At 40.4% G+C, this 15,379-nt stretch overlaps 1 protein-coding gene across 2 annotated transcripts in view; it reads left to right on the plus strand.

The window, feature by feature from the left end:
• WASL (WASP like actin nucleation promoting factor) overlaps positions 1-15,379 on the plus strand; it is a 117,567-nt gene that overhangs the window by 83,597 nt on the left and 18,591 nt on the right. Inside the window, exons 7-9 of one of the 2 annotated variants that reach the window (XM_033958672.1) lie at positions 4,763-4,805; positions 10,456-10,609; positions 11,766-11,783. In XM_033958672.1, coding sequence (XP_033814563.1) covers positions 4,763-4,805; positions 10,456-10,609; positions 11,766-11,783 — 215 coding nt within the window. The remainder of the gene's footprint in view (positions 1-4,762; positions 4,806-10,455; positions 10,610-11,765; positions 11,784-15,379) is intronic. The other variant, XM_033958673.1, reaches the window with a different exon arrangement.

The following is a 15,379-nucleotide window of genomic DNA, read 5'->3' on the forward strand; positions in this document are numbered from 1 at the left end:
AACAAGATTACCAGTGTCAGTGTACAGTTTTCCCTCTATGCAACCCCCAAACATCTCTGAACAGATCCCCCCCCTTCCTTCCTAGAGGAATAGATCTTCAGCTGGCAGGGCTTTGGTAAGCCCACCAATTTATATTTTGCATTTGGGTAGGAGGCATGGGTCATGGCGGGAAGAAAATGTAGTTCCCTACATTTTATTGGACTAATACATTTCTCAATTAGTTTTCAGAGGTTAAAATCTCTTTCTTCAGATCAGTAAACTATATACTGCTGTTACAGTATCTATGTCCTGACCTGAGGAAAGGAGTTATGGTCTCTGAATTAGTAAAAAAATGTATTAAAATGAGTCCAATAAACAGGTGTGCAAGGAGGAAACCTTTGCTCACTAAGAGAAACATCAAGGCTAGACTGAAGTTTGCCAGAGAGAACATAGACAAACACCAGGACTTCTGGAATATTCTATGGACAGATGAGTCTAAAATTGAATTATTTGGACACCAGAAAAGAGGACATGTTTGGCGTACACCAAATACAGCATTCCAGGAAAAGAACCTCATACCAACTGTGAAGCATGGAGGTGAAAGTGTCATGATTTGGAGATGCTTTGCTTCAGCAGGACCTAGCCAGCTCACCATCTTAGAATCCATCATGAATTATACCGTGTATCAGAGGGTGCTTGAGGAACATGTGAGACCATCTGTAAGAAAATTAAAGCTGAAGCGGAACTCGACCCTTCAATATGACAATGATCCAAGACATACCAGTAAATCCAGCAAGGACTGGCTGAAAACTAAGAAATGGAGAGTCCTGGAGTGGCTGAGTCAAAGCTGTGCTCTTAACCCCATTGAGATGCTTTGGGGTGTGAAGGGATGCCATTCTAAAACAGGGCAAGATCGGCACACTGATTTATTTTCCTAAGATCATGCAGCAATCTCCATTTACCTGATTTTTTTCTTAATTACAAACACTGGAGAGTTCCAGGGGCTGGTCGTAAGCTCTATATGTTTAGCATGAACAATTGAATGCTAAACATATAGGCCCAGATTCTGTTTAGGACGGCCCAGGGCCCAGGGCGACCAATACAGAATCGGGCCAACACTAACCCCGGTTCTGTAACTGTCGTTCATGTTACAGATGCCGGTTACAGAATTGGGTTAGAGTAGACGCAGCCACTACACTTATCGCGGCAAGGGATCTCCCTGACGCGATAAGTATAGTGGCTGCCTGTCCGATTGCCGGCAGGAGGATGCCCAACCTCTCCTGCCGGAACGCCGCCCTCCCCCCCACCCCCGACACTACCGATCACCGGCAGGAGGGTGCCCAATCCCTCCTGCCGGAGGACGCCCCCCCCTCCGGATGCCCCCCCACGCTAACAGCCCTCCCCCCTGCACTAACAGCCCTCTCCCCGTGCTAACAGCCACCAATGACCACCCCTAACTTCCCCCCCAACTATCCTCCCCCCCAAACTAACCTTTAATTGTTGGCCGGCCGGGTCTTGGTACCATCCAGCCGGCAGGCCCACCTCGTTGAAATGAGGCGGGTCCGCCCCTTCCCGGCCCATCCCACGAAGCCTAAGGCCTGATTGGTCTAGGCTCTAGAAGCCTGGACCAATCAGGCCTTAGGCTTAGTGGGGATGGGCCGGGAAAAACTAGGTGGAAAAATGCCTCAGACTTAGAGCATTGATAACATTCAATGTTTAGTTGTGCTCTGCATATCAATCACTGGCTAGTTGCCACCAGTCCCCCTTTTTATATTAAAAAAATTTTTTTTTAAATTTATTTTAGTATAAATAATTTAAAGTTATCTATATAAAGCTTTGTTAAACTAATCTCCTTTTATCCCTCTATAAAACTAAATTCATCAAATCATAGGCATTAATCCATTGTAATTCATGTAAAAATGAACTGTGGATAAAATACATATGAACTTCAGAATGAACTGTTGGTGAAAACGTTTTGCACAGATATGGATCAGAAATGAATTTTAGAATGAATTGCTAGAGAAAATTTTTTTGCACAGCTATGGACTAGGAAGTAATCCATTATGAAATAAAAAAAATGAATTACAATGGATTAATGATTGGATGAATTTAGTTTTATAGAGGGATAAAAGGAAATTAGTTTAACAAAGCTTTACACAGATAACTTTAAAGATTAAATTATTTATACTAAAATAAATTAAATCAAATTTTTTTTTAATATAAAAAGGGGGGCTGGTGGAATCTAGCCATTGATTGATATCCAGAGCACAACTAAACATTGAATGTTATCGATGTTCTAAGTCTGAGGCATTTTTCCACCTAGTTTTTTTTTCAATATTTTGGGTTAATTAGTATTATTGAAATTCAATGATAAAGTAGAAATGCTTTTTTGTTAAAATTGTTTGTGAGGTGTATATACTAACTAAGCACATTACTTGCATTAACTTATAGTAATGTTTTAATAAGTTAATGCATAATAACATAAATTAGTAAATGAAACCCTAAGTTTGTATGTAAGGGAGTGGAAGTTAATTTCTAAGTTTGTATGTAAGGGAGTGGAAGTGACTTGTCCAAGGTAACAAGGATTGTCAAGAAGACTTGAACCTTGGCAGTTGGTTTTCAGCCTGCTGCTTTAACCATGGGGTACCTACTAATCTAATCTAATCCTTAGGTTTGTATACTGCATCATCTCCACGTTCGTAGAGCTCGACGCGGTTTACAGTAGGAGAAATAGGAAGGAACTACAACAGAGGGTTAGAGATAGAAGTGTGAAGAAAATTTACAGGACTTGGGATGCCAAGATATAAGAGTTTCCTTGATTCCTAAGTTGGAGGGAGACTTACATTTTTTGAGAAAAGCCAGGTTTTCAGATGTTTGCGGAAAACTTGGAGAGAGCTCAAGTTCCGAAGAGGGGAGGTAAGGTTGTTCCAGAGCTCAGTGATTTTGAAGTGGAGGGGGGTCCCTAGCTTTCCTGTGTGGGAAATGCCTTTTAGCGAGGGGAAGGATAGTTTTAATTTGTGGGAGGATCTGGTGGTATTAGGGTTTGAGTAAATCAGAATCTGTACACAAATGGTAGTGGATTTCGGTCATTTACTATAGTGACAAAAGCAGTACACTGATAGACAGCTTGGATTTAATTTTCTTGTTTCATGTTTTGTTGTGCCTGTATGTTCTTGGTTTGTTTGGTTACATTGTTCACATTTTGACAAATGTTTGTTTTGTTATCTTTTGGTTTTCTTTTACTGCTTCCTGTTTTGACCACGGTGGTATAGGTTTAATAGGGTTTAAAGAAAAATTTAAATATTTTTCTGTTTTCATCCATAACATAACATAATACTCTTATATACCACTATAACCTTGCAGCTCTGTGCAGAGATATAACAATTCAATTACTAAAATAGGAATAAGAACTTGAAATCAACTTACTAAAACTTATCCCAAAGAGCAGCCTGGTAAGCCATGATTCTACTGAAAAATCTCTTATAAACAACCCTTTTCAGAGGGAAATGCAAAAAAAAAATAAATAAATCAAATTTCATGAACAAAGCGTCTTCTGTTTACAAAGGAAAAGTGCTCAGGTATATTGATTGGAATTAAACCATATAGTGTTTTATAGCAAAAGCACCCAAGTTTGAATAATATCCTTGATTCAATTTGCAATGAGACATGATCGAATCTTTTCAGGACCACATACTATCCTGCTTTCAGGGAAAGCAGCATACAGAAAAGCTATAAAAGCAGTAGCCAAGAAGATGAAGCCCCAGAGGTTTTATTTTTTAATTTGAAAATAAAGGTTTTTTTCCCTTGTTTCTATAGTGTGGCATCTGTATGAATTATTTTGTTGTGATTGTATGTGTACTCGATACCTGGTGCTTTAAAAACAATGTGAATGAAATGTGTGCCTTTGGCTGCCTACTTGGAGGAATGCTTGCATATAATGTCACCTGGAGTTAGAAATCATCATTTATTAATCCTGCTTTTTAATGTAGTTGAGCTGGATGACTCTGTCTTCTAATGTTCTTATAGCCGTGAGAATATAGTTAAGTGATGTGTGTGGTACTTGGGAAGAGATGAGATGGCTTATGTTAAAAAGGATTTTTGCTTATAGAAAATGGGTGGAATACCTCTGAGCTTGGAATTAGAACTCTATAAGAGAGTAAAGAAAGCTAGGATTACATTAAAATAAGGCAGATGGTTTTCAAGTTGTTGAAATTACAACTATACTCCTAATATCTTTTTGGGCTCCTTTTACTAAGGGGTCCTTTTATCAAGCTGCGGTAGGGGTTTAATGCGTATAATACCTTGCATTAAACTGCTTGCCACGCTAGCTGCTAACGCCTGCATTGAGCAGGCGTTAGTTTTTTAGCCGGCCGCGGGGGTTAGCGCGTGATGAAATGTCCAACACGCTAACCCCGCTATCGGGGCTTGATAAAAGGAGCCCTAAGTTGCGATAGCGGTTTTAGCGCTCGTTAGATGCTAACGCCAGAATTGAGCTGGCGTTAGTTCTAGCCGCGTAGCGCGGGTTTAGCACGTGCTAAAATTCTGTGCGCGTTAAAAACGCTATCGCAGCTTAGTAAAAGGAGCCCTATGTGTTATATCACCTAAATTTTACTAAAGATACTATTCATTTTATTCCAGTAACTTCCCTTTAATGGGACAAAAAGATTTTAGGTGAATTGATGCCAGATTATACAATATTTGTAAAATCAGCAGTTTAATTGTATTGCCTGATGCAGTTTTTTTGTTGATGTTAATCATAGTTTGATGATTTTACTTATTGCAGACACATTGGGCATGTTGGCTGGGATCCAAACACAGGTTTTGATGTAAGTATTTTTTTTTCTGTCTTATTCTTCAAATATTATGTCTATGACCAATCACCCTGTGCTGAATGATGAACTTTAGGGATGTATTCTTTCCTTCTTATAAATTTTTGTTTCTTATACTTTTTTTTTTTTTAAACTCTAATCTTTCTAAATTTATTAACTTATTTAAACCATTGATTTTGTGGGGAAAGATAACCTCAAGTGCTCGCGGTTGTGTGACTTTAGAACTAGTCTTGTCACACCAACCTCTTTATGTTTAAAAATCTTCATTTATGAAATTTTCAATTTTTTTAATTTTTCAAACATTTAAAATTTCATTTATATTGATAGTCATGATGATGGTAAACTTATTTGTTCCAATCAATTAATAAAGCCTTGCTTATACTTAGCTTTATTCCGAATACACTGCCGCAAGTACTTTCAATTCTCTACTTCTGTTGAAATGCCATAAAAAAAAGGCTCTAAAAAGAAGAAATGTAGGCTCCTACCGATGCCTAAAAAAAAGGCGCCGGAATCGCACCTATGGAGGCGTTTTACAATGCCTAATACCACTGTAGGTGTGGGCACAATTCACATGAAAGGTGGGTGCCAGAAATGTAGGCCTTGAAAACCCTGGCCTACATTTCCGGCACCTACTTCACACATGGCTGCAATTCTACAACCTGCACTGGTACATGATTGATACATGATAGTTTTGGAGGCACCGGCCGATACTGACATCAGTTGCAGAATCTGTCCCTTAGTGAGTATTACGGAAGGTAACATAATTTATTAGAGATGTACAGTATGTTTATACTGATGGGATATGTCTTTCCCACTAGCTTGGCGCCTATAATGAGAAATAAAATGGCTCCTGAAAATCATCAGTTCTATATTTATGGGACCAGCATAAGAATTATTAAAATACTGTGTACAACCATACATTCAAAAAGATAGAAATAGGTGGAGTTGGTCCAAAGAGTGGCTTCTAAAATGATTGACGATCTTCATCATAAAGCATATGAGGACAAACAAAGATGTCAATATATATACTTTGGAAGAAAGGTGGGAGAAGCGGATATGATGGAGACATTTAAATACCTCTAAGTCATAAATGCACAAAGTAGTTTACATATAGGTACTTCAAGCATTTTCCCTATCTGTCCCAGTGGACTTACAATCTATCTAATGTCACTGGGGCAGTGGAGGATTAAGTGACTTGTCCAGGGTCACAGGGAGCAGCATGGGGTTTGAACCCACAACTTCAGGGTGCTGAGGCTGTAGCTCTAACCACTATGCCACACACATAGGGGGCAGAAGATGAAGGTGACAGGAGATAGACTTGGGAGTAATCTAAGGAAATAACTTTATAGAAGGAATCGTGGATGCTTGGAATATGAATCCAAGAAGGCATGGGACAAGAACATAGGATCTCTAAAAGAGAGGAAGGCGTAGTAATTGGTATGCATAGACAGACTGGATGGGCTTACCAGCCATCGTTTTCTGTTTCTTTTTGACACGAGCCTTAAGAACACACTAAATTCTTTTGCAGATTCATTGGATTCAACTTAAAATCTTAGTTAAGCTGGATATGAGCTTACAAAATAGAATCCAGTTATGTATTTTCATTTTCAGATATCTTTTAGTAGATCAGTAAAAATTATCCAGGCAGATCCTTTCTGCTTCTATATGATTTTAACAGTATAAAGTACTCAGTGAAGTCCAATTGATGGAATGTGTCACTCAATATTTGTGTACCAATATTTATGTATCATGATCAAAAAATGAACTACCAAGCACTTCATTAGTTTTTGAATGCAGAATATTTAATTCCCTTTTGGTTGTTAGAATTCAGGGCATTTTGGAAGTGAAAAGTGGCAAAACAAGTAACAAAAGTGCATTTTTATTCGTTTTACTTTTTTCTTCCTCTAAGTTCTATAGTTTTACTAATTAAGACAATAATTGTCTGCTAGGAAGATACCTATCCTGTGTTTTAATGACATTTATGTAGCATGAAATTCTCCATCTGGCATTTGAGTGCATTATTTTTATGAATGTAGATCTTGTATTTCATCAACCATTTCAGTAGTATGGTAGTGGTTAGTAAATCGACTTAAAGGTGACTCAAGTAACAGATCCAAAATGTTGAGAATGGCTGACCTTAGGGTTTTGTGTTCCCTGCCGCTGTGTTTTCTGATCCATGGCCGGATTCTACTTTAGAACGCGGCAGCAGGGAACACTGGCCACTCCCCTCTTCCTGCCCTCACTCACCAACCACTGGAGAAGCGCAGGCAAGCTCTCTCCCTACATGCGTCCTGGCCGCCCCGATTGCCCTCCGTGGCTGTATTTGGTGGCGGCAGAGGTGGCTCTCAGTCCTTCCTATCAGGCGTTGCCGGAGGAGCATCTCTAATCTTCCCGCAGCGGACCCGGGGGAGGGGGGTTGACGTTGCGCCTTAGAACCCGGGCATGAGCTGGCCATGGCTCTCGACGCGGACCCGAAGGCGGGTCGCTGAACGCAAGAAAGTGCCCCGTGGTTGGAAGCCTTTGTCAGCCCGCTGAACGCAGGTACGTTGCGCGGCCCCCTTTGCTTCTTGCCTCACTGTGAGGAGGAGGGAAGCTGCAGGCCTTTAAATGCTCTGGGTTTGGAGCTGGGGCTGAAAATTTGGGGACATGTGAGGGAAGGAGGCTTTACTAGCACCCGTTAATGTATATATATATTCATGACTCCCTAAGCAGTCTCAAAAGATTGCGTTTGAACTTTTGTAACTTACTTTTCACATAAAATTCATTAAAATCTCCATTCCCTGTCACCATTTTTCATGTACATACAATATCATCTTATTAATACAAAAGGGTAACCACAAAATTAAAAAAACACAAAGCACACTGTATGCAGAGAAAATGTTAATTATCACTTATATTTGGGGGGTTTTCCAAAGAGGTCAAGGTAGATGACTTTAAAATATGCAATGACACCTCAGTTGCAACTATAGAAAAATAGACAAATATAGTGTAAAATATGGACAGCAGATATAAATTCTCAAACCTGAGACATTTTGATCACTAAATTGAAAATAAAATCATTTTTCCTACCTTTGTTTGGTGATTTCATTAGCCTCTGGTTGCACTTCCTTCTGACTGTGCACCCAATATTTATTTATTTCTACCTCCTTCATGCTTCCTCTCCTACAGACCTCGTTCTGTTCCCCAAGCAACATCTCTCTCTCTCTCCCACTCCATGAGTTCAACTTTTTACTTTCTGCCCTCTCCCCCTTCCCCTATGTGACATTTTTCCTTCCCTCCTTTCTTCCCTCCCCATCCATCTCTCACTCTCTTTCCACAAATCCAACACTTTCTACCTCCTGCATGCTTCCTCGCCTCCAGATCTCATTCCCTTACCCAACCAACATCTCTCTCTGTCCCTCCACGAGTCCAACTTTTCTTCCTCTCTCCTCCACCCCTATTGGCAACATGTCTCCCTCTCTCTCTGTGTTCATCTGTCTTGAGAGATCCAGGCATCTCCTACCCCCTCTCCTGCCACATCCAACATTTCTCCTTCTCTTATCCCCAAGATCATGTGCAGCATTTTTCACCATTGCCCACCAGCCCCCATGCCCATTTCTCCTTCTATCACCTCTCTCCAACACCATGCCACATCTCTCCCTCCATCACTATGTCCAACATTCCTCCCAATGCATCCCCTTCAATCTGTCCCTCTGGTCCCTCTCCACCACCATATCCAACATTTCTCTCTCTCATCCTTCTATTCCCCATGCATCTCTACCTCACTCCTCTCTCTATGCCCAATTGCCCTTTCTTCCTTTCCCCATGTGCACCATCTCTCACTCAACACTCATGCCCAACAATTCTCCCTTTCTATTCCCTCCCCCATGTCCCAAGTTAGTATTCCCTTCCTCTCTCCATTCTGTGTCCCATGTTCATGCCCCCCCTTTCTTTTTGTGTCGAGTTTGTGCCACCTCCCCCTCACTGCCTTCCAGCCTTTGTCCCAAAATTAAGTTGCACCACCTGGGATCCCTGTCTGCCCCGCCCGCACTCTCTCCCTCCCCGAAACCAACCCGTCCACAAAAGCTGCTTGGAATTCCTGTCTGCCTGCCTGCCTGTTGCACCCTCCCCCCTCCAAGGCCGTCCCTGTTACTTTGTTGGAGCCGGACTTTCTCCATCCTCCCCCAGCAGCAACTCCATGCAGGGACGGCGTGTGCAGCGACTCACACGCTGTATGTGGTTGATCTACAGTCCTTCCCTCCAATGTCAGTTCTAACGTCAGAGAAAATGTTGCAGGTCAGCTACGCAGCATATGAGTCGCTGCCTACGTCCCTGCATAGAGTGTTGCTGATGGAGCAGGAGCCAGATCAGCTCCAACAAAGTAATAGGGTTGGCTTCGGAGGTGTGGGGTGTGGATGGTGCAATGGACAGGTATACATGGAGGGATCCCTGGCAGCTTCTGTGGATGGGTTGGGTCATACCCCAAGGGTTCGCATACTGTGTGTTGAAAAACACTTCCTTAGGTCAGAAATTGATGCTCTCTATCTCCTCCTGCTGGTGGATGGACTTAACCCATTTGTCTGGATTCATCTGCTGAGACTAAGGGAAAGAAAATTACCAGGTAACACATAATTTTTCCTTTTTTTGGTTTCTGATGACTTTAATCATCTTTTTCCAGAGATGGTCACATCATAGAAATAGGGAGTGGTGGCAGCTAAAGGCCATTAGGTCCATCTGGCCTGCCCAATTTTATTCATGGTACAATGCCACACACTTCAGTTAATATCTAACCCCACCTCACTACTTCATAGCTAGGGCTAGATTTGTTATGTCTATTAACATTTGATATACCGCTTAAGCATATTACAGATCTAAGTAGTTTACAATAAAATATAGTTACTTATAATTAAAGTTGTTAGTTGTGAAATGTAGTGCTAAAGATGGATGATTGTAGAGATCTGCCATTTCTAGTAGGATACCATATTTTATGAATGCAATTAGAAATCTATCCTTTTTTTTTTTTTTGTAAGTGTAGAATAAAGGGAGGGGTACATTTTAGTATAAAAGGTAATTGCATGTAAGCTCTAGCTTGAAGTCATAATTGAGAATATTTGGATTTAAAAATGTTGAGTCATATGTTTACATCTTTTGTAAATTTACTTTATCCCCTCACCTCTAGCATTCAAGTAGGATAAATTTACATCCAAGTTCATCTGATTTCAACTTGGAATTGTCAACCAAGAGGTCCTAGCTTATGAGATATGAGTATGTTTTTTTTCTTTTCAGAGTCCTTTATACCTTTTTTTGGGGGCAATGTCACACATCTTGGATTAAGGAAATGAAAACTTGGACAGGAATATGATTTCATGGATAAAACTTTCAATGGAATCAAATGGCTTATAGGATTTGATCATTAGTTTTAGAATCCTGATACTGAATTAATGTAAAAGAGAATGTTTATTCTGTATAAATGTTTTAATGCATTTACCTTTTTTATTATTGTTTCTACAGCAACCACTGATCATGTGCCCTTTTAAAAAAAAAACATTTTTGGTGGCATTTTTTTTTTTTTTTCATATCCCTCTGTCACCAATACTTAGTCATATGCAATTAAGATTATAAAAATAGCCTTAATGTTTGAATTGCTACATCACTATTTGATTTGCAGGTAAACAATTTGGACCCAGAACTAAAAAATCTATTTGATATGTGTGGAATCTCAGAAGCACAATTAAAAGATAAAGAGACATCAAAAGTCATTTATGACTTTATAGAGAAAACAGGAGGTGTAGAAGCTGTCAAAAATGAACTGCGCAGGCAAGGTAAGTTTTTCATTTTACAAGTGCAAAAAACAGAGGTAGTCCCAAGCAGAATAAAATTTCAATCTTGGTCTGAGGACTGCGGTTTAAAGAGTAAAGGAAGGACAACTAAACTACTTTGGAAGTATTGAAAGTTGCTGGTCTTGGGTTGGCTTTTTTTTTCCCCCAAGCCTTCGCAGACTTTCTTCTCCAAATTAATAAGCACAGTGACTCTTGACAGAATTAGGTGCAGCTTCAACAATTTAGACGCTGACACTACCATTGAGCTGGCGTTAGTTCTTGGCGCGTAGTGTGGGGGGCAACGCGCTAAAAACGCTAGCGCACCTTAGTAAAAGAGGGGGTTAGTGTCTAATACGCTTGCCTCGGGGGTCAAACATGCACCAAGTAAAACGTGGTAACCTTCTGAGAGCGACGGTATTTTTCTTTTATGTTACTGAGGTCCACAAAGTTTCCACTCCTTTATGAGCACTGATTTTACTTAGGGCTCCTTTTACAAAGGTGCGCTAGCGTTTTTAATGCACGCACCGGATAAGCGCGTGCTATAGTGTGCGCTAGCTGAAAATTTCCGCCTGCTCAAAAGGAGGCAGTAGTGGCTAGGGCGCACTATTCCGCGCGTTAAGGCCCTAGTGCGGCTTTGTAAAAGGAGCCCTTAGTGCATGTTTGACCCCTGAGGCAGGCTTATTAAACGCCGAAACACAGTGCTATGTCGGGTAGTTATCTTTGTGGATGGACAGAATAATTTGATCTTTTTAATGATCCTCTTTTTGACTTCTCTTCATTTGGAAGGACCATTGTCCCATACCACTCCTGCTGATTGACTCTATATGTATGGGTTTATTTCCTGTTGGATGTTGGTCTCATAAAATAATTTCCCCCATTTTAAAAGTAGAGCATCTAAATTTAGAAGCTTAAGGTAGAAGTCTATTTTCAGCTGAATTTAAGGTGCTCTAAAATTTAGGCCTTAGGCTTAATTTTCAAGGGGGCCAGTTCAGGAGCCTAATGCCCAAATTAAACACTCACACCCTTTGAAAATTATCCTACATGTACTTTGAAATACATTCATAGTAGTTTGACTAACCATTTGCAACTGCTTTTTTGTTGTTTTAGTTATATGAACAAACAATTCCAAAGTACATTAATCATTGCATTTGTTCTATAGGTCCGCCACGATTGAGTGGTATGTATGTAGAATCTTGTTTCAGCATATCACTAAGTTGTGCATGGTGTGCTGTGTGTGCCATTTAGGTTTTGAATGAGTGCATCTCATCACCTATGTGACCAGCTTAAGAAGTTGAGACTCGCATTGCCCATGCTTTAACCCACTTCTTTGCTCAAGGCATACTGAATGATACACAATGTCAAGATAGGCAATTAAACTAACAGGCATCCACCTAATGTCTGAAATGTGTAATTTTTTCCATGAAGGATTATGGGCTCCTTTTAACAAGCCGCGCTAGCGCATCGGACATCTCATCACGCGCTAACCCCCCGCAGCTGGCTAAAAAACTAATGCCTGCTCAATGCAGGCGTTAGCGGGTAGTTCAGCAGGCGGTATTACGCGTGTTAAACCCCTACCGCAGCTTGATAAAAGGACCCCTATGATTTGCTTGTATTTTTCTATAGCTTCTCAATACCTCCTGAAAAAGATGTTTTAGATAATTCAGCTAGCACTTAAAACAAATATTTTGTTTCTTTCATTCAAATTTTTACTTAGGGGCTCTTTTAAATAAAACTGCCCCTACCATGATTTAGTAAAAGGAGCCCTGTGTTAGCACGTGCTAAGCTTTAATAAAGGACCCTTAATTTGTAAAGTGGGATTGGTAATTTAGAAACTTTATAAAACTGATTTATTTTTACCATATTGAAGTCTTATCATCATCTGTCTACAAGAAGCATTGCTACATATAGTATAAGGTGTTCTGTACTGCAGCTAAAGAACAGGCTCAAATTTATAAAATGAGGGGTTATAATAAAAATATTACTGTAGGTTACTGATATTCCACATAATCAATGGAAGCTCTGCTGCACCACTCATTTACTTATTCTCCTTGGAATGGTCCTTGTCGGCCAGAAATCTTGGCAGGATACAGCTGAACCTCCCTTCTACAAATAACCTCAAATATAAATGAGTTTTCAACACAATGTTTAGATTCTCTGGTGCAAAAACATGGAGTGGTCTCCCAACAACAATCAGATTTAAACCGAACTACTTCACTTTTCGAAAGAAGTTAAAGACCTTTCTCTTCGACTCAATGTACTCAACAGACAACTAATCTCACATTCCCAAAGAATGCAGGTACCTACAAATCCCATCTCTCCAAGATACCAAGTGCTCAAACAACCATCTGAAATCAACCATAATAGAAAACCTCTACCTCCTAACCTAACATTTCTCCTCAGATATTAGCCTTCCGTAAATTGTCTTTATAATGTACCATCTCAACATTCTGTATTATTTAATGTGTATCTCTGTAAATGGCACAGTAAGACCTATCTACCTCAGATGGTTTTGCACTACACTAATCAGTATTTCCATGAAAATCGCTATGTGAGTCGCTTTGAATCTTCTTAGGCATGGTGTGACTCATAAAACCCAGATTAGACTAGATATTTTATTGTGGAAACATAAAAAATATGGATAAAAAGAAAAAAAGCTCCAAAATAAAACCAAGCAAAAGGTGCTTTTATTTCTTGTAACTTGAAGATTTTGTGCTCTTTGCTCAGTTGGAGCTAGGACTAGGATCTGACACCATGAGGGTTTTTTTTCTCATTTCTAGACACTTTTACCCCTTAATTTATATCTTCTTCCAATTCACAACAGTCCTCACCAGGGAGCCCATGCACTAGGGCTCTTTGTACAATCCTGCAGTCATGGTATCTAAATTCAGCCACTAAGTATTGCCATTGAACAATGGCTGTAACTTCCAACTCACTTTCTAACAGATTTGAACACTTCTTCTCTGAGGATGAGTAGGATAACAGTATCATACTGTTGGATGATGCCATCTGGCAGAACCCAAAGCAATAAATGCTCCCAAGCATTTCCTTTTCCTCTTTTGAAAGCCTGGGCGCATATTCTGTCCACCAGCTCAGTCCTGTTTTTTCTACAGAGTTGTATGGATGCATTCTGTCATCTGTTCACAACTCACAGCTAATGGTTAGTGAAGTACCTGGGGAACTGGGTTCAGTTCTCACTGTAGCTCCTTGTGACTCTGGGCAGATAACTTAACCTCCATTGTCCTAGGTACAAAATAATACCTATAACCACAGAAAGGCACTGTATCAAATCCTATCCTTTTTCCTTTAATCATATTTTGTGTTCTGTTGGCTTGCCAGTTCTTTTATAAGCATCCCCTGTGAGGCCAGTATTCCTTTATCCCTTTTGTTTCTTTTAGTCTACTTTTTAGCACTTAGTTTTCTTTTTCTGCGGCTAATTAGGTCCCCGTAGAGCTTGAGAACCTGGTTTGAAACTCTTTCACCATGGCTATTTTTTCTGACGTCCCAGGAAACTCCCAGTAGTTTTAAGATATACACCATGAGCAATAGGACCATGCTGCTCATGAACACACATAAAGGGTAGTGGATTTGATATACCATCTTCTGTGGTACAACCAAACTGGTTTGCATTTTATTATATGCACTGAAATGCAGAATTGGTACCTGCAGTACCTGGGGCCTGATTGTATATTCCCTCCTCTTGTAAACTGTTCACAGATGTAAAGTGGGGGTATTAGATGTTGAGAAAATCCAGCATGATTGAAGTTTTGGAACTGAAGTACCTATTGACCAGCATTGGAAATATTGGTCTCAATGGCTCCCAGAGCTGCATCAGACACTGGAGATGCATCAATATTCAGCATTGATGATGGCTGCCAGAGTCGGGCATCCTCTATTCCCACTCCTGAGGGTAAAGAAAGATTCATCATTGTCATCATCGATGCTGAGGGACTTCAATGCTATATATCAGGCAGAGGTTAAAAAGCATGTACATTAATATCCTCGAAGGGCCCTAGCGTAAGGGCAACATCCTCTACTGAGCTGAGATCGGGCACAGATAACTAACTGCCTCAATGCTTTGAATTTGAAGGACTATTCTGGCTGAGACTTAATTTTGGAAGCCCTGAGGAGCAGCTCGGGTCCATTCTTTGAGATGGGATTCATTTTGCCTGGCAAGAGGCTTTGTTACTGAGGGCATTAATGCCAGCTTCTCAGGTGCTCCAACCAATTCTGGAGGTCTCTGTAAAGCCTGTGAGGAGCATATCATTACCAAGGCTTCAAAGGACCTCGGAGCTGGTTTATACTAGACCAGTGTCAGTCTCTAGCACCTCCAAGAAGGGTCCTCTTAAGGAAATTAATATCCCCATTGTCTCAATGCCAGGGCCAGACCAGAATCTCCAGAATTATGAGGCAGGCAGAAACTCTGATATTTCTAGGGAAGTTTGTCTTATTAGTCTGAATATGACAGCTCCTGGGTGTTTGAGGGATGCACTAGAGAGTGTCTTAGAGGAGGAATCCCTTGGTTTTCCTTCCATATGAAAGAAGAAAGTTGCCTCCAGAGCAGCTTTCCTCTTTTTATTTTTATTAGGGAGATGGCCAGGTCCATCTTGTTTCTGCTGGAGACTGGACATCCTTCAGTTTGATAACCCAACAGAGGAAGCTGGTACTGATGAACATTTCTTAGGAAATATGTGACTCAACTTAGTGAGGTTTGTGATTGACTTATACCACAAGATAGAGGGATATCAACTGAATAATATTGCAAAATGGGCTCCC

Source organism: Geotrypetes seraphini, chromosome 9 (assembly GCF_902459505.1).
Source record: "Geotrypetes seraphini chromosome 9, aGeoSer1.1, whole genome shotgun sequence".
NCBI lineage: Eukaryota > Metazoa > Chordata > Amphibia > Gymnophiona > Dermophiidae > Geotrypetes > Geotrypetes seraphini.